This window comes from Polypterus senegalus, chromosome 3 (assembly GCF_016835505.1).
Source record: "Polypterus senegalus isolate Bchr_013 chromosome 3, ASM1683550v1, whole genome shotgun sequence".
Classification (NCBI taxonomy): domain Eukaryota; kingdom Metazoa; phylum Chordata; class Cladistia; order Polypteriformes; family Polypteridae; genus Polypterus; species Polypterus senegalus.
Window position 1 is genome coordinate 176,656,428 of NC_053156.1, and position 20,780 is coordinate 176,677,207.

The following is a 20,780-nucleotide window of genomic DNA, read 5'->3' on the forward strand; positions in this document are numbered from 1 at the left end:
TGGTGGGGGGAGAAAAAATATTTTACTTTTCTACATATAATCTTTGGTAAACAGCTTTGTTGTTATTATTTAAACCATCAGTGTTTTTTTTTTTTTTTTACCTATTAGAAGATGCAGAATGCTATATTTTATTTTAAACTACTGAGTTTTGTATTAAATTAACCCATGTTACATTAACAGAGCAAAGTGCAGTTGCATTTTTAATATGCAGTATTTAAAATTGATTTCATTGTTTTGCATTCTTAACATTGTACAAATGTATATTTTACCATAGTCACTACAGTTGTATCTTCCTTTGATACTGGTAATTTACATAGGTAAGTTGTGCTTTGGCCAAATTCAGTCATGAAAGCCCTCAAGGCCTGCAGGTTTTATTTTCAATCAGTAACTTACAGTCCAGATTCTGCCTTAAGTGATGTCCATAACATACTGTGCTTTTGATTTTATACTGTGTTTATTATTTTCAAGTAACCCTGTGGCATGTGCTGACCTTTATATGAAGATTATTAAACCTGAAATATAGTCAAGCTGTTTGTATGACAAAATTGTATTATGTCTTTTTGACCTACTTGTCAAAACACATTTTCTAACTGTGTGAAGGTTTCTTCCACAGACTGATGAATGTAAGTCTTAAAAAAAACATCTTTAAAGCAATCATTCTGTTAATTTATGCAATTCTTTTTATATTAAAATTATTAAAAATACATTATCTGAATATTGGAGCATGTTTACAAATACGATAATTAGAATATTTAAACCATATAGCCTTGTTTAATGAGTCTCTTACAGCTTCTGACAGTATAATTGTCTTGATTTTGATAGTTTGACACTGTTTCTGTCTTTGCTAATTGATCAAATTGACACTGCCACCAAGCTCAGAAGTATCTAATGTCAAAAGACATGTCTTTATTTACCTACTTTGACAAATGGAGCAGCTGGAACATAAGATGTTTCACAAACAAGAGGAGACCATTCAGTCTTCAGATTTTTGGTTGTATTAAAAAAAATTGTCAATGTCAAAGTATCTCATTCCAGGTGGTTTAGGATACCTTGTAGTCTTCTCTGCTCAGGACTAAACTCTTATTTCTCATCAGAGTAGGACATGCTGTTTATTCTGGAGAGGGAACTGATTGCTCTTCTGGGCACATATTCTGGTGTACTGTATCTTTTTTGTAGCATGATGACTAGAAATATACACAGTACTCCAGATGTACCCTCACTAGCATGTTAGATCATACACATACAGTTTGTTGAATTATTTAACAAATTTTATATAAGCTACCATTTCATTTGCCTTTTTAGATATTTCTGTACATTGTTTAAACAAACAGGATGCTGTTAACATAACCCTGTTTTCAGAGGTTGCTTTTAGTGGGTCAGCATAATTCATAACTACATTTGCAATGCTTGTCTTTTTGCCTGCATGCAACACTTGTATGCACTATACAGTTTTAGAATTTATTCAACTTTATTTTTTTCCTTCATTTCATTTCTTTTGCAGGCTTGTCACTATTTCCTGTCCCTCCAATTTTAGTGTCATCTTTGAATTTCACACTTTTTCAAACTGGATGTAAACCTTTTAGATTAATATAAATGAAAGAGAGTAAGTCTAAGCAGTGTTTCTGGCCTCTTAGTCAAGTGGAAATGTAGTTTTTGTAAGTAACATCTGTTGCAGTTTTCATTTGTTGCCATTTACTTTCAAAGGATGATTCTTCCAGGAACGTTCTTGTCAGCTCTAGACTGCCCTGTTTGCTTCCTTAAATTAAAGATACCTTGATTTCTTCAAGTTTTTTGCTTGTTGTAGTGTTATTTTTTCCATACTCATCCTTCCCTCTGATAATCAGCATTTTGTTTTGCTGCATTGTCCTCCATTTTTATTGCCCTCTTCAAAGTTCATCACTGTTCTTCTGGCTTTTATGGGTAACCGTGAAGCAACACAAAAAAGATGAGCAAACCTTAAATGCATACATGCACATACTGTACAATAAATTTTAACAAGCCTAAATATCAGCAAGAAAACAAACACTAAAAAATATCATTCACGTTAAAAACATTACAAGATGTGAAACAAAAATATAGTATATAGGAAATATAATGTGTGTGTTAGTGTGTGTGTGCATATATATATATATATATATATATATATATATATACAGTATATATATTAGGGGTGTGACGAAACGCTTTTCCCACGAGACTGGGTTCACGAGACGAGACTTTTAGACATTTTTTTTAAAGAAATCCTCAATGTTTAAATATATAACAAAAATAACCTTTTATTTAACAGAAAAACACAAAATGCAAAAAATGCATGTCCATTTTGAAATCAACTTTATGAAATAAAACTTCTATTTTGATGAATGATATGCAGTAATAACATGTAAACACTGCAAAATATTTTGCCACAAACTGACAGGCAATTAATTGCACAATAAAATTAAAATAGTATAAATAAAAATAAATAATAAACAACACAAATATCCCTTTACGTGCAATTAACCATAATTAGTGTAACTATCAAAGTAGTGCTGTCTTAAAACTCAGAGTCTAAATCAATTAACAAAATTTTCTTAAGCATGGAAAAAGAGCTAAGACCTAGGTAATGAACTATACAGAACAATCTAAGATATGGTCATGTTCATTTTTAAGAATATAAGCATGTCTACATTTTCTATTAAATCCATTAAAATTTGGTGCTGGAAACATAAATCTTCTAGGGGAAAAAAAATCAAGTCGGTGATACCTGGTTTTGCTGCAACTGTTCCACCCTTTTCTGTATCCTCTGAAAGACTGCCTCACGCTGGTTGCAGTCGAGCTGCGGTAGAGACTGGAATCTTGGGTCCAACACAGTGCTCTCCAGCAGGTAGTTCTATACATCCCCCACTGTATCTGCCTGAAATATTGCTGAGAATTGCTCTCTTTGTGTCGGCCACAGTGGGGGAATCACTGTCATTTGGTGCCATGTTTTGTTCTATCATGTTCTTCAGTGGCACGATGAGAGACACTGTGGGCCTCTTCTCTTCACACAAGACAGTGGTAGCTGTCTTTAAAGGATTCAGCAGCTTCACAAGAAATTCGGCATTGACAATATCGCAGGTATCCAGTGTGTCAATGTTTTGGGCATTTTGTCTTATTTCTGGGCTGGTGAGCGCTGCTGCTATAGCAGCCTGCAGCTTCAGGTAACGAACCAGCATATCCAATGATGAATTCCATCGCGTGGTGACATCCATTATTAAATTGTGCGTTGGCAGTTGTAGCAGGTTCTGCTTAGACGTCAGTACGCGGCAGCTGTCGAACTCCGGTGAAAAAAAGCAGTTGCACGTCTCACCCGCCCGAGCAAACGAGCGACACACGCAACACAGAGGCCAGCTTGTGTAGCGAGATTTATTGTGTGCGCGAAGCATTTGATGTGCAGCTCAAATCCTGCCTCGCACACAGCCACATCCATATTACGCGCATTGTCTGTTACAATAGCAATGCAATGGTTTGGCTTTTTAAGACCCCACTGTGTGACAGCTTCTTGTAAAACTTCAGCGACGTTTGCCCCTGTGTGTGATTCAAAAAGTGGGCGCGTCTGCAGTACAAAATGTACCATTTCCCAATTACTGTTGATAATGTGGGCTATAATTGTGATATAGCTCTGTGTACACCTAGAAGTCCAACCATCAGTAGTTATGGCGATGGTTTCTGCCTCTTTCAGAGCCTGTACAACGTTTACCTTGCACTCCTTGTATAGGGTCGGGACCACCGTGTGAGTAAAATGTGCGCGTGACGGGATGGCATACTTTGGTTCCAGTGTGTGGATGAGTCGCTGAAATCCCAGATTTTCCACCACAGAAAATGGTCTCATATCGGCTGCAATGAAAACGCAGATGTCTCTTGTTATTGCCGTGGCTCTTGCATTGGATGGTGGAAGTTTAGCTGCAAAGGCATTTGTTATGGTTGTTTGCGCCTTTATGCGAACTGAATTGCTTTCCATTTTCTTCACAAGTGCAGCTTTTAGTAACGAGCTGTGGTTGTTTTCTAAATGCTTTTGCATAGTGCTTGTGTTAGCAGAGGTGTACGGTATTAATTTCTTACAGTGTTTGCAAATTGTCTTTCTCTTGTCTGTCATTTTTTCGCCATTTCTTATTTCCACAAGGAATCCAAAATGTTGCCACACCAACGATTTAAATGTCGCGGGTGCATCTTTTATCCTTACTTCTTCCTCACACTCCATCATACTAATAACACAAGGATATTGTCACGTTCTCTTGAGACCAGACGCATATATATGTGTGTGTGTGTGTACTGGACTGTACTGTAGTTTACAGTCTTTCAGATTTTATTCACTGTGGTCCTCTTTTACTAGGATAAAACTGACATCTTCTAGGTAGTTGACTCCCTTCTTTAGCAACATAAACACAGATTTTTAAGGACAATTTTCTTTTGTCATGCGTCTTGCTTGATCCAACGCAGTGATTATGCTATGGCGTGGAAGGTTTGCTCAGCCTATGTTACAGCCATACCCCATAGGTCAGTGGTTCCCAAACTTTCCCTTAATGTTTTAAGATTTTCCCACAGCACCCCAAGTTAAACCATAGTATAGTTTACAGTTCTATAATACATACCTGACCGTTGCAGTTTGCAGTTGGTGGCTTGGCATGATTAGTTTTTAAAAAATTAAAAGGAAATTATCACAAATGTTTAGAATATTTTGTAATCATTTCTGTGAGGTGCACCATGTGGTTGAAAAAAGGCAAATTTTCTGAATTAGTTGACTATAATGACTGACTGTTTCAAATTGAATATTTGTTTTCCCACGTCATAATTTATTCACTTCAAAGTAAGTTATATTCTTTTTACACTTAAATACACTCTTGCTTCTTCACATACCACTCCTTTGTGGTGCATCTTTTCAGTCCTAGTGGGCTTATTAAAGTTCAATAAAAAATATTCCATTTTTAGTAGGATAAGAACAACAACTTAACTTTTAAAAACTATTTTGATTACAACACCAAATGGAGGGGGTTCAATCTTCAATACATAAAAACACAGACACAGCTATTAATATAAGAGTACTAACACCAATCAGAAAACACAGATTTCGACCATGTGACTTCTTTTTACACATGTTGATTGGCCCTGACTAGTTCATGCATCACAAATAGAACAAGCTTATTATATTCATGTGATTCATATGCATCTATGATTGTTGCCTGACATCTGGATGATTTCTTTTTGGTCTGTTCTCTAAAAGAAACTGTTAGGTCTTGCCAGTAGAGCATCAGTTATTATGAATAAACCGATCATAGCACTGGAGAAACACTTAACTTTGAAAAAGGGTTGGATTTTGTTATTATAACAGTGGTATTATTATTTCTGTATATTTTTTAATTATTCTTGGATTTTTTAAGGTTGCAAAAGATGTCTAATACTGGAAACCCAATTTGGGAACCGCTGCCTTAGGCAATGGAGTTCCTGCTCTGGACTAGGAGTTAAGGCTGGGCAGAGAGCTAGAGCCAGCAGTAGTTTATAAAGAAAGTAGTGGGCATTCTGCCATTGGCTTCTTCAGTACATATATTGTAAGTGCAATCTTTGCTTGAAAATCTTTGTAAAGCTTTGTCCATCAGGCTTACCAGTGGTTAAGTTATGGGCTCTATGTAAATGATATCATACTGGGACATATTTGAATATCATTTGTTAGTGACTGGTCATTTGTATGAAATCAGATCCAGAAACTGCATTCAAAAAGAGAGGCTTCACAAGGAAAACTTATAATTTAGCCAGAATTGAGTTTCATTCAAAGAGGGATCTTATAGTTTGGTGAAAACGTGTGCAAAAGCAAGGCAAAACAATTACAGTCTTTCTCTACAAATGTCAGTGCTGTATGTAAGTTTATATTGTATGGAAAGACAGCAAGCACTGCTGGCTACAAAAGCTGAGGTGTCAAACATTTGCCAAAGAAGAATATGCAGAGACACACTGTCATAATAAAAGTATGAGAAAGCCTAAGAACTGCACAAGCCTCATCCTCCATTCTGTGTACTTTTGTCAACCTTCATATTTTTAATGTCAACATGTTGTTGTTGTTAATATTATATAAATGGGTTTAAATGTTGACAATCATTTTGCTAATGGGATAACAAATTATTTAACATTGCTTCAGGATAACGCTTTGCATTTTCTTCATTTAGGTACCTACTCCAATTTGTACAACCATCCAAAGCTGATCACCGATCCACCAAAGGTAATGATCAAGATAATTATATTGTTGTATGTATTATTTATTTTTACTTTTTTTGTTACCTGTCTTGTATCTGTCTTTTACTGTGGAGTTTTATCATTCATCTACTCACTCATTCATAAGAAATCATACATTACAATATATTGAAAAGGTTTAGTGTTTTGGGGCTGCACTACCCAAGCCAAGAATGATTGTAGCTGTCAGGCTAAAAATGTTTCTTTTAGCACAGCCAGGATACGTTTGAGGCCACTGTATTGAAGAGCATTGAATGTGATGTCTGAGTTCAAAAATGAGTAGGGATGCACTTTTTTCTCTCCATGTAACAGAGTTGTGGGTGCTATTTGTTTAGGACACTTTCATTGATGGACTGCTATAGTTTTCTTGACTTTGCGTCATATCTGCATGTAAGTGCATTTAAGGTGTATGCAGTTATTGTTTGCTTTATAAGCACAGAGGGCTTGGGGTTGCTATTAGTCTGAATGCAGCAGGTACTGCATGTTTGTCGATATGCACACATACCATGGGTGTGTCAACAACCATCAGAATGGATCAAGAAACCAATTAGTGCTAATTAATTAATTAATTAGTACAAATTGAGCCCAGGTAGTCATTAAAGCCACCATCTAACTGTTTAGATTGATCTTAGCTTTTTGATAATTAGGAAAAGGATACTGGCCTACTGATCTGGTGCATCAGACAAACATGTACAAACACGGTTTCACTTGCAGTGAGGATTTCAAAAATGCACTAATAATTTTACATCAAAATCAGGCCACAAGCACTTGCTTTACACAGCAGAGCACTCAGTGTTGGTGTGATATGTCCCTTATCAGTTAATTTTGTGATTTGGTTATGCTATTTTGATGATTCATTGGCTGTACAAGCATAGTTGCTATAACTGAATGATTTTTGTGATTGTTTGGGTTATATATCAGCTGTATATTCAGTCTGTAATTATCTTCTTCATTGCCTCAACTCGTATGTTGAGAGCACCAACTGCCAGATGCTGCCTGAGCGTTCTGAGTGCTCCCAAATGCTTCTTGTTTCACCATGAGTACTGCACGCATTGCAAGGCTGGGACCTGTACATTTTCATTTAAAAGACTCATCAGTAACTGCATCTGAAATAGAAGTGCTAAAATTACAACTTTTTTACATCATTCCAGTAACTGAAGTAAACAAGACCTATAGATTATAAGGGAAAAATGCCAATCCCAGGTCCACATCCAGCAATATAAGAATTTATTTTAAAAAGATACCTTTGGAGCACTCTATGCACTCTAAATTGTAATCACAAGTGTTTTGTTAGACAAAGCCTTTATAGTGTATGAATATACAAAAGCATGTTTAGCATATAACTGATAACTTGTTAATCTAATATAAATAGGTTACATAGACATCTGATGCCTCCTTGCAAATGTCTGAGGCTAGCTTGGGGTTCGCATGCTACAAAGATTTTATCCTACTTAGAACAATAGGACTGAAAAGCATAACAGGCTAAAAGTGTTTTCACTTCATGTGAAAAGACCGATCAGGGATTAATCAAGTATATCATCATCATCTAGCCATGATTTCCTAATGAAATTTCTGTCTTTGAAGTTTTCCTTTAAATCCATTTACATTAAATAACGTCAACAACATATAACTTTTATCACTTTTTGTAAATAATTAGTCAAGCCTCTTTATTGCTTTAGATTTTTGGACATGATAAAAACGCTGCATCTTGCCAGAAGTAATTGACCTTTAAAAAAAAAAAAGACTTTATTCATTTTCTGAAGGCTGCAAACGTTCTCCAGCTTCCATTTGCATTGTGGACACAAAGAGATCTGCCTACTTGTCCAGTATTTATAATGTTATTAAATAATAATACATTTTATTTATTTAGTGCCTTTACTCAAACCATTAATTCCAAAATAACTGTATAAAGAGTTACTGTTCATGTTCAGCTTGAAACATTCTTTAACAGAAAACTTTGACTTTATTGATTTTAATTTATTTGTCTTCTCCTCTCCCAGGTAAAACCTATTAAAGTGTCTAATAAAACGGGCATTCCACTCGAGGTTTTGCCTAAAAAGAGCTTAACAGCTAAGCAAGTGGAGCGCATGCAAAGAATCAATGACACTGACCTGCCCAGTGTCTCAACACAGCCAAGACAAAAAGATGAAACCAGTGAAGAACGGAAATCACGAAAACAGACAATAAAGGAAGAGCGAAAGGTTTAGTGTTTTTTTTGTTTTGTTTTTTTTGCTTTTTTCCCCCATTTTCAAATAGCAAAGGTCACATGGCTAAAATTATTCCAATTTTGTTTTTGACTGTATTTTCTAGGGTGGTCATTTTGTAGTGGGGAGAACTTTTTAAAAAAAAAAAATTAATTTAAAGATATCATTATGAAGAGCTGCATTTGCAATTTTAAGCTGTAGTAATTTCAGCACATTTTCTAATCTAAATATTTATGTTGACAAAATTTGGAATATGCAGTTTAAATACTTTTGTCTGAATATTCAATTACTATTTAGCCATTTAAGTTAGTAGTTTTAGTGGCAGTCTTGGGTATTTTCTTTGAGAGAGTTTTTTTTTCCTTTTTTTTTTTTTGGTAAAGCATTTAAAACTGTACATAAATTGAGTATTCTCCTGGTGTAAACAAATGAATGCAAAACAAGTTCCAAGGTAAGAGTTAGGGGAGCCTTGGTTCTCTTGACCCTTGGTGGTTTCAGATGTGCTTTCCACCAGTTTCATTATTAGGTAGAATTTTATGTTGTAACCTGAACATGCCATGCCGGCTATCATTCTGTCCCTGGAGATAATTCCTAGTGGTGTAGAAGAAAACTTGTTTGTTTTGTCAGCAAGCATTAAGTGTTTGAGGGGGATAACCTCATTTTTGATTTTTGTTTATTTATAAATACTGAAATACGTTCGGTACTTTGTAAAGAACAAATTATTTAAGGTATTCTGCTCCATTATTTAATAGTTCGTTACCTTTATTTTTAAAAAGCGGCAATTAAACAGTTAAGAACCTTAGTAAGCAGATTAGGCAAAAAGAAGGAAAAACATAAAATGTGAATTCAGTCCTAATGTGCTAAAATATTATTAATTCATTCTAAAGGAAAACCTAAAGTACTGCCAATTTCAGAGGTTGCAAAAAGGGAGTTCTCACAACTAACTAAAAGAGAAGTTCAGTGCACAGAACACTTACTGTAAATTAAGCCACACGATTAAATAAAGAAAATGTTTAAAGACAGGAACATTGAACTGCTGGGTACGTGTTGAAGTGAATGTCTTGCATTAGGTGTAACGTTTATGTCACTGAGAATGTGGGTACAGTTAACACTAAACCCTCGTCATACTAACATAACCTTAACTGCTGTCCTAAAACTGCACTGACATCATGATGCTGCAACTCTGAAAATATAATGTGTTGAAAGGTCATCTAGAATGTATTGTCTGGTTTTATCGACTAGATTGGGGTGGCCAACTCTAATCCTGCAGAGCTACAGTGGCTGCTGGTTTTTGTTCCAACCCAGTTGCTTAATTTTAAACCAGTTTCTCACCAACAACAGAGTTTATTTGATTCATGGCTTGTTAGTGCTTTAACTCTGCCATGTCAATTCTTAAATCATAGATTTTTATTTATTTATTTATTTTTTTAACCTTTTTAATGATACGTGTATGTTCCAAGTGCTTTGAAGCCTAAAACGAATGAGTGATTTTCAGTTCTTCACTTTCTTTTCATTTTCCTTCTGAGGCCTTAATTAAGCCAAATAGTGAATGATGAATACACATGGGTGGAAATGGAGACAAGCTAGTTGTGGAACTGCGTTGTCATTTGTATGTTAGTGCTAATAAGGAGCAGTTACAACAATCAATGCAGCTGTTTAAGACTAAAATAAGCAAATAAGGGTTCAAAATCCTAACAAGCGAGACAACTAAAATGAACCAGAATAATGTCACTTGAGCAGTAAGCGCTTCATCGGCAATGAATGATTCCTAATGAAGCAATTGGGCCATCACTGCTGCCCTCAGGGGCCTGTGTTGCTTAGCTCTGATTTAAACGGTCTTCAATAGCAAATTAAATAAATTTGTAGGAAAAACTAATCACTAAGTAAGAAAATGGTTAAAATGAAAACCTGTAGTAACTGTGGCGCTCCTTGATTGGAGTTGGCCACCTCTACACTAGATGGCAGCATATTCCAGACTTGCCATTTATTTTCCATATGGCACAGTATCAAATACCAGTAGTCACTCCAGTCCAAGAAATCTTCTGCAGAAGATACCGTATTATATTGCGTATAGTTGATGTCTTGGATTCTGCACTGTGTAGTGAGGATTTCAGCTGTCAAAAGAAAGGGACAGTGGGACTGCTGCTGAAAAACACCACCATCAGTGCCACCGGTATTCTAAGCAGTGTGACTTAGTATGCAAATGGTTGACTTGAACTGTAGCATATGCTTCAATATGATCGAGTGTAAAGTGTTCTTAGAGTGGTAATAAAACGTTGACAGCCATTACAAAGAAAAAAGTTAATGTCTAAAACCATCAGTATGTATGTATATTTTGTTTAGAAATGTAACATCTTTGCACTTTTTTCTCCATCTGCAGCAAAGAAGAGTAGAAAAGAAAGCAAACAAAATGGCATTTAAAGAAGAAAAGACAAGACAGGAAAAAGAAATACTAAACCTACGAGCAAATATCCAGGGTCTCAAATTGTCATGAAGTGGACTGTTACTCATTGTTTGTAGGTACTCGGAGGGGAAAAAAGAACAACAATTGAATCTAAATGGAATGGGATGCAATCATGTTGTATTTTGTAGTCCTTATGTTTTATTCTGATGAACATTTAAAAGGACAGTTGTACTTTTCAAATATGAAATTTCCTATTTAAACTTGGCAAACACAGAATGTCTTCATTTGGTAACTGTTTTTTCTTATAGTCTGTTTGGTACTTACCTAAAAGAAATAAAAATATCAAGCAACTTTTTTATAGTTTGTTTGTAGTGTGCAACATTGCATATTAAGGGAAAGAGCATGCTGTACAGAATTTCCTCACTTTATTTAGTTTACAGATTAATCTCCCATCTGTTAACTGTAGTAGATTAAAATCTCTTTTTCCTCAAAATAAATAAATCCTTTTTTCCCAAAATGTTTTCTGCCTCTGCTTTTTCTAGTTCAGTGTAGTAAGAAGCTGTAAACTGGCTTAGCAGCGATCTGTGTAAGGAAAACCATCAATCCAGTGTTCTTTTTAAAGGTAGAAAACACAGCAACACCACAGTTGTTCTGGAAGACTTTAAAAGCAGCATTTAATCTAAACCTTGTGTCTTTTGACTGCAGCACATTCACATAAAAACCCAAGAGTACAAGGAAACCCAGCAGCAGACACCCCACCAATGAATCAGTCTGGTCCCCATTTCTATGAGGTAACACCACAATCCATGGAAGCTAGGAATTTCCTTTTAATTCCACAAAAAAATAAATAAAACTGTGCCTTAACAAAGTTGAACAAATGTCCAGTAGGGTTTTCAGAATTGATCAGTGGTGCTTACCTTAAAATGAAGGAGATAACAGTCCTCTTCCTGTTATGAAGTTTGAGATTAGAGGTTTAGGCCTTCTTAAGATATGAAGTTGTTTCATAAGCAGTGCCTTCACTGAACATAAAGTTCTGTTAATGCTTGATGATCAGCTAACTTGATTTGAACATAATCACAAGGGTATTTGAGAAGGTCCATACAAAATCTATACAATTTTTTTGTTCTGCTTTAAATCTCAAGTTTTGGTTTGTAATTATTCAAAAATTGTCATTTTCATTAATACTTCTTCCATATCTTTCTGTCTTCTGTATCTTGTTCTGTTACACCCACCACCTGCATGTCCTCTCTTACCACATCCATAAACCTTCGCTTAGGCCTTCCTCTTTTCCTCTTACCTGGCAGCTCTGTCCTTGGCATCCTTCTCCCAATATACTGAGCATCTCTCCTCTGCACATGTCCAAACCAACGCAATCTCGCCTCTCTGACTTTGTCTCCCAACCGTCCAACTTGAGCTGACCCTCTAATGTACTCATTTCTAATCCTGTCCATCCTTGTCACCCCCAGTGCAAATCTTAGCATCTTTAATTCTGCCACCTCCAACTCTGTCTCCTGCTTTCTGGTCAGTGCCACTGTCTCCAACCCATATAACATAGCTAGTCTCACTACCATCCTGTAGACCTTCCTAATGGATTTAATAAATATACACTGTATTACTGACTGCCATCTTACATTTGGGATGAAATGGCTTCAAAAGCCATAAACAATACTTTAAAGATGGCTAAAGCGAAGTGGGGACGGTTCAAGTGGGTGAAAACCATGGAAATTGTGAGCAACATGGCAAGTTGAAGTTCACAGCTGTCTTCTGTTGCAAATGATCAAAAGGGTCGAAGTGGTGGCGTACAGAATCATAATTATGAAAATTGTGTCACTGTCCAAACACTTATGATCCTGACTATTAATGAAGGATAATAACCATAAATAACTAATTCAGTTAAATGCACTGCTTAAAAAATACAACATACATCAAACATAATGTTACAAACCATGCAAAAAAACCCAAACTAATGTTAATAATTTAACAGTCAAATTATGATTAGCAAAGATTAAGCCAGCAAAAAAGATTGTAATGTACAGGTGCTGGTCATAAAATTAGAATATCATGACAAAGTTGATTTATTTCAGTAATTCCATTTAAAAACTGAAACTTGTATATTAGACTCTTTCATTACACACAGACTGATGTATTTCAAATGTTTATTTCTTTTAATTTTGATGATTATAACTGACAACTAATGAAAGTCCCAAATTCAGTATCTTGGAAAATTTGAATATTGTGAAAGATTCAATATTGAAGACACCTGGTGCCACACTCTAATCAGCTAATTAACTCAAAAAACCTGCAAAAGCCTTTAAATGATCTCTCAGTCTAGTTCTGTAGGCTACACAATCATGGGGAAGACTGCTGACTTGACAGTTGTCCAAAAGACGACCATTGACACCTTGCACAAGGAGGGCAAGACACAAAAGGTCATTGCTAAAGAGGCTGGCTGTTCACAGAGCTCTGTGTCCAAGCACATTAATAGAGAGGCGAAGGACAGGACAAGATGTGGTAGAAAAAAGCGTACAAGAAATAGGGATAACCGCACCCTGGAGAGGATTGTGAAACAAAACCCATTCAAAACTGTGGGGGAGATTCAAAGAGTGGACTGCAGCTGGAGTCAGTGCTTCAAGAACCACCACGCACAGACGTATGCAAGACATGGGTTTCAGCTGTCGCACTCCTTGTGTCAAGCCACTCCTGAACAAGAGACAGCGTCAGAAGCGTCTCGCCTGGGCTAAAGACAAAAAGGAATGGACTGCTGCTGAGTGGTCCAAAGTTATGTTCTCTGATGAAAGTAAATTTTGCATTTCCTTTGGAAATCAAGGTCCTAGAGTCTGGAGGAAGAGAGGTGAGGTACAGAATCCATGTTGTTTGAGGTCCAGGGTAAAGTTTCTACAGTCAGTAATGGTTTGGGGTGCCATGTCATCTGCTGGTGTTGGTCCATTGTGTTTTCAGAGATCCAAGGCCAATGCAGCCGTCTACCAGGAAGTTTTAGAGCACTTCATGCTTCCTGCTGCTGACGAACTTTATGGAGATGCAGATTTAATTTTTCAACAGGACCTGACACCTGCACAGAGTGCCAAAGCTACCAGTACCTGGTTTAAGGACCATGGTATCCCTGTTCTTGATTGGCCAGAAAACTCACCTGACCTTAAGCCCTTAGAAAATCTATGGGGTATTGTGAAGAGGAAGATGCAATTCGCCAGACCCAACAATTCAGAAGAGCTGAAGGCCACTATCAGAGCAACATTGGCTCTCATAACACCTGAGCAGTGCCACAGACTGATCGACTCCATGCCACGCCGTATTGCTGCAGTAATCCAGGCCAAAGGAGCCCCAACCAAATATTGAGTGCTGTACATGCTCATACTTTTCATGTTCATACCTTTCAGTTGGCCAACTTTTCTAAAAATCCTTTTTTTGCATTGGTATTAATTGATATTCTAATTTTCCGAGATACTGAATTTGGGACTTTCATTAGTTGTCAGTTATAATCAGCAAAATTAAAAGAAATAAACATTTGAAATACATCAGTCTGTGTGTAATGAATGAATCTAATATACAAGTTTCACTTTTTGAATGGAATTACTGAAATAAGTCAACTTTGTCATGATATTCTAATTTTATGACCAGCACCTGTATTTGTCACTATGGAGGGAATCCACATAGAGAAAAGAATTGCCACAAACGGAGATGACAAGACATGCTGCTTCTTCCTGCTCTCCTTTTTTCCTGAGGTGTCGCCACTCCCTCAGATTCAAAATGGAATGAGTGATTTTAAAGAGAGCTGCCCTTCAAACAACAGTGGTCCCAGCAGACCTAAAAACAACAGTGTCCTTTTGTTGTGCTTTTTTTTTTTTGGAATACAAGCTTACAATATAATATTTACATTTTTAAATTGTATATCGACAGCATATGTGAATTGTAATCAGAGGCTTTTGAAGTTCAGTGACAACATTATGTGCACCTTTGGCTGGTGTTCACTGCATGCCTCCAGTACTTGCCAGTGCTAATATGCACTGAGCTCCTGGTTTGTTTTAGTCTGCAAGTTGTGCACACCTAAACTGAGTGTTGTGAAAAAGTAAAGAGGCTTTAGCAATTTAAAAATGAGTTATGGAGTCGTAAGTGATAAACTAAAGCAGGAGCACAAAATAAACTTCGTCTTGGAACAGGCAGAAGTCACAACTAATGAGAGAATCAATTAGAAATGTCATCATCAAAGCCAGAATCATATACGAAAATATCCAAAAATCGTAAATCAAAACAGACCTAATACATCCAGAATCTTTTTACCCTTACTAACCTGCTAAAGATTAAAGGCCGAAGGCTGTGGGCTGCCATCTTGAATAGGCAGGATGTATTACAAAATGTAGCACATGACTTTGGATTAATGGAGCCAGCTGTGATTCTCAAATGAGAAAACACATTTGGGGACAACCCATTAAAAAGTTTGTAGTGAATTGCATTGAAATCCTGTGCTGCAAAGGCTATAACCACAGGGCTTCCTCCTAAAACACCAGCCACCAATTTCTCCAGTCTGTGTATTTTAAACCTCCTGTGGTGTTTCAGAGAAAAGAGCATATAACACTGAACAAGAATTGATTCTGAAAGCAAATAAAAAGTTAACATTGCTGTTATCCGTTCAGGAGCTCAGTAGCACAAAGTAACTGAAGCATAATAATTAATTTACATGTTGTAATAAGTGCAGTAACAGTGTAGACATACAAACACACACACACATTTGAGAAGTGCCTCTTGTCTCCTATGCTATTTTTCTGTCATTTTAACAATTGTATCACTATATGGCATAACACTTGTAATTAGAGTTTAGATAAGCATTGTGGTCTATGGATATACAACGTGTTAATACGCTTCTGCTACTTTGTCATGGCATATTAGACAGAGTCCAAATTAGACAGTAATGCTGATCAGGCAATTCTAATATCCTGCTCTAGCTCTGTTCTTCAGTTTAAAAGAACACAAAGTGTTCCTCATTAGGCAGATTCAGCGGCTCGGAAGCAGCGGCTGGAGCAGACACAGTCTGGGGGAGACAGGACGGAAAAGTGAGGTCTTTTAAATGTTCTAAACATTATGCAACAAGCGTGTTACGCAGTAAGCCTGCAAACCAGCAGATGATCCCGCAGAAGGCCATTTAAGAGTGTGATTGTTTCCCATTGAAATACTGTTTAAAAGGGAGTTTTTGAAGAGCACTGCGTTTCTTTGCCATTGGTTTGCCATTTAACAGAGAGCGAGTGTGGAGCTGCTGGCGTTACGAGGTAGGAATAGGCAGCGGAGGAGCTACCAAGCTGCCTTTGAGTGACCGCCACCACCTTTAGCAAATCGACGGCGACACCGGTCACAAGAAATGTGCCAATCTAATTGTTCTGTCTGGCTTCCGCAAGAATATGTGTCCATCAATGAGCATAGCAACCCTAAGTTAAAGGACAGTGGGTAGAGGTGGGCAACCTGAATCATATGACTTGGCTCAAGTTAGACTTGAGTCCTAATTTTCTTGACTTACTTAATAATATTAAAAAAAGATTCAGCACTAATTAGACTTGCTTATTGATGACTTACAACTTGACTCAGACTGAAGGTAAATGCCTTACAAATTCTTACATTATATTGACAATTATTTTTCAAATTTTAATTCCTTTAATTTACTTTCTTTTAAAATACTCATCGTGGACCATTCCTTTGGTAAGTCATCAGGACTAATGAGTGCATTGGAGAGTAAGAGTAATGGAGGAATCAGCACTGGAGATTATCAGTGTTGGATATTCTTAGTTTACTCACTGGCCATCTGCAAGATCTGCGCGTCAAAAATCAATAACAGGATAACAACATTTTCAAACTTAATTTGCCATTTCAAGATTCAGAAAGACAGGTATGCTAGCTAGAGAGTGAGCTCCGAATTCTGTCACTTTGACATGTCATTGTTCCAACTAATGGACTATTTCAGCCATGAAAGAATTCAGCCTGTCTCCTCGGCGGCATGTCAACTCCTCCAACTCTGTTTGGCGTTAGCCCTCTCTAAACCTGATCCACTTTCTCGCACACAGATCTGAGTCCCTTACTACCTACATGGGGCATGAGCATGAATCACGTTCCATTTGTTTTTATTTCTCTGTCAACTGCTGATCCAAGTGAGGATCTGACCTGCCGTCAAGTTGCTCAAAGGGATCATGCAGAGGAGAGCATCATAACTGCTTTATCACATACAGTAAGTGATGTCCTCCAAGTGCTAGGCAGGGTTACTGTGCTCTTTGCTGCCCTTTCTGTAGCTCGCAGCTGTTAGATTTTTCAAGATGAGCCAACAGGTTATGGTATGCTGCCTGAGTTGCAAACAACAAGAATTAGATGATGTTTCAATATCAAAGAGGTTTAGATACCTGACATGAACTAAGTGATGTCAGAGCTAAGATTGCTTTAATTCTTTAATGAATTGGCTGCAAGCCCGTGTGGAGAGTTTGCACTTGCGACCCCGGTGCTGTTTCACTGAAGTGTGGCGGCTTGGATTTGTTTCACTGGCAATGAGAAAACATTGGCTGCTAAAAGCAAGCAGTACACAAGCGAAACACTGCCAAAGGTTTACAGCAAAATCTGCAACAGACATGTCATGTTGTATGTTTCTAGACAGATGTTAGGTGTTTGAAGCATGTTTTATAACTGTCCTCAGTATTTCTATAAACTTTTTCTTACTAGAGCTGATCATGGAACAGGCAAGACAGGTTGAGCAGACCCCAAACCCAAAGGCAGCCTGCTGCATCTTCAAATGAAGACCTGGACCCAAGGGTACTGGGTAGGAGTAAATTAGGTCTGTTTGCATTGTACTGTAAAAAAATAAAAAATAAAAGCTGAAAGTGAAAAGATAACAGCAATGGTGTGAACAGTCGCATTGGGGCTGTCACTAAACTGACTCTCCATCATTACTCAAAGTGGCAATGAGAACACTGGCAGTGCCTGCTTCCAGTTACCTTGTTGAGGAGACGTTTGGTCATGGACGGCTGATAAAATAGGAGATAAGTCTGTCAAACTTCATTTCCTGCAAGTGCAATACTTTGTAAAGAATTGTTAAATTATTTTCTTAATTTATAAAAATGAAAAAAAGGTAAAGAACATATTTTAAAATGAGAGTTGAATATGGAGTTGCATTAAGTGGCATACCCAGTCCAAATTTATTTTCTTTATGTGCATTGTGTTTATGTACAAATGCCAATTACTTTAAAGTAACCCAATTATTTATATACTTATTGCAGTTATTTCTTATTAAGAATTGTTTTCTGAGAAGGCCTATTCTCACCTTATACTGTAGGTTAGGATACATCAGACATTATCATAACCAGATTACCTGCAGATGGTGGTGAACGTGCAAGCATTTTGCTACTCAAGTCATCTCAACTATGACTTGACTTGATCAAATCCAGTGACTTGACTTGACTTACTTGAATTTAATCTTTATAACACAAGATTTGAAACCTGAAGTCCTTCCTCTGGCAATGGCTGTCAAATGATTACCACAAAATGGCAGCAGCAAAACAAAAATGCATGTATATACTGAGATTTCTTTCAGTTAAACTAGGGGACTTTGTCCAATGCTCGCTTTGCTCACCAACCCTCCTTCCTGCACTATGTGCCAGCCATTACGTGTCTCTGCTGCTCGCGTATGTGGATTTTTGAATTTTAGTACTTTCATTATCTCTAAAATGCTCTGCATGTGTATCGCGGCAACGTTTTTGAACCTCTTTACAACAGTCTACTTTGTCATCTACCTTTTGTCTTTTATTTCCGGCCCCAGGCATTGTTAAATCTCTTGGCACAAAGTCTCGTCTCGCAGGACTTGAAAGTATCTCTCTGAAAAAGTCACATCTTTTCCCAGGCTAAAAAATCTCATGTCATTCCAGGATTTTTTTTTTAATATAATAGAGATATCTACAGAAAATGGTTTATTTTGATTTTGAAATTTACTGCTATCACGTCACATTAGAAATACTGAATGGATAAATAAATGTATAAATTGGAGAATTGGAGAATATTATGATAACTTTGAAGGCGATTGAATACTATTGTATACCACTGTATATATCTATTTATATATATATATATATATATATATATTGTCACACACGTGTGATTAGGAGGCAGTCAGAGAGCCTAAAGGTGAGTGAAACATCATGAGATGAAGGGTTGTCACGTGGTACCTACCGGAATCTCTTAATTAATCACCAACATTTCCAGCATGTTCCAGCACAACATCACTTCCGGTCACATGAACTGACATCAGTTCTGGCGCTTCAAAAAGACATCACTTCTATTTTTTATCAAGTGACGTCGTTTCCGCTTCCTGTTGCCGCGTCACTTTCTGCCAACCATTTCCTATTCCCATAATACATTTCTGTATATAAGCGCCATTTTGAATGATAAACTTTGTCAACTGTTACCTCTTTGGTCACATTTTGATCATTTATTTTGCTACTTTGTCCACAGGACAGTATACCGGGATGGTCCCCAACACTAGCTAGCAAACAAGAGAACTGCTTAACGGATTTAGATTGGATTTTCCATCCATCCATTATCCAACCCACTATATCCCAACACAGGGTCATGGGGGTTTGCTCGAGCCAGTCCCAGCCAACACATTGCGCAAGGCAGGAACAAATCCTGGGCATGGCGCCAGCTCACCACAGGACACACACACCCACACACCAAGCACACACTAGGAAAAATTTAGGAACACCAATGCACCTAACCTGCATGTCTCGATTGGTTTTTTTTCTAGAACTTGCTTGAACATTCTGGGTGATTTTGCGACTTCTCTCATTGCGCTAAGAAACATAGTTCGCTTGCAGGAGCAATATATTCACGCTAATCCGAGATAGAGACTGCAGACTGAGTGGAGGGGGAAGCGTGATGTCAGGAGTAGGGAGCTGGGCAGGGCCATCCCTGCTGTCCTGTTTCACCTTTACATGGGCAAAGATGCGAGGGACGGCTAGTACATAAATAAAATGTAACTTTTTCTCCTGCCTATTCTGGTACTCTATCTAACTGTCTGGGGTTGCAGATGCAGAAGGAAGGGCAAAGTGCTGAACTGCAGTAACAGGCATCTCTGACAATGTGGTTACAGTATGGGATTTGAGGCATTTTGTAAATGTTTGCATAATAAAAAGTCCTAGAGAGAAAATAGAGCCACTTTATACTATGGCAAAATATAGGGTGATTATGGTCCTTTTTAAAATCATGCCTTTAAAACAAAGCATTATCTCTCAGGTGATCCAATAAATTAATAAATAAATACTTCTAAAATCCCATCAATCCTTCATGATGTATTCGTTCCTTCCATCATTAGAGCATCCTCAAGAATTCATACCGTATAACCTACTGCATCCTGGTCTGTCACCTTAGCTGGTACCTGCAGACCCGAATTGCCACCTTATTCAATAACCCGCAGCTCACCAGGGTGCCTTATCCTCTCTACTGATGCCACCATGCTGTGTATCTGTCTGTGTTCCTTGGTCATTCCTCATCCATTTTCTACTCCACTGCCCAGCAAACGTGAACATCGCCACACCCTGAAACATCTACACAGCCATTGGTCCTGCTCTCTTTAGATAACTCAACAGAGCCGATGTTGCCTGTCCTGTCCTTTCAGTTCAGAAAACTCAGTATGCCAGACATCTAATGGGCGACTGCTTGTTCTCTCTTTTTATTTTTTATTCTCCTTTCATTCTCGTTTCCTCCTAGTTTTGTCTCCAGCATTGAACCACCCTATCTTTTATGTTGTGGTCTTCCCAGTTGACTCTAATTAATTACACACCATATCTCCTCACATAATTAGCTCAACCTCTGTGATTGAATGTATTCTCCTGTGAGTTGCTTGTCCACCGTTAAGCCACCGGGCTGTACTAAAAATCCTTTAAAATCAATAATAAATC

General features: G+C 37.4%; 1 protein-coding gene across 1 annotated transcript in view; it reads left to right on the top strand.

Moving 5' to 3' along the window:
- The window catches only part of ltv1 (LTV1 ribosome biogenesis factor), a 79,245-nt gene extending 67,883 nt beyond the window's left edge, over positions 1-11,362 (top strand). The window contains exons 9-11 of the mRNA XM_039748238.1: positions 6,177-6,229; positions 8,241-8,441; positions 10,822-11,362. Coding sequence (XP_039604172.1) covers positions 6,177-6,229; positions 8,241-8,441; positions 10,822-10,935 — 368 coding nt within the window. The 3' untranslated portion in view covers positions 10,936-11,362. The remainder of the gene's footprint in view (positions 1-6,176; positions 6,230-8,240; positions 8,442-10,821) is intronic.
- Positions 11,363-20,780: the final 9,418 nt, after the last annotated feature.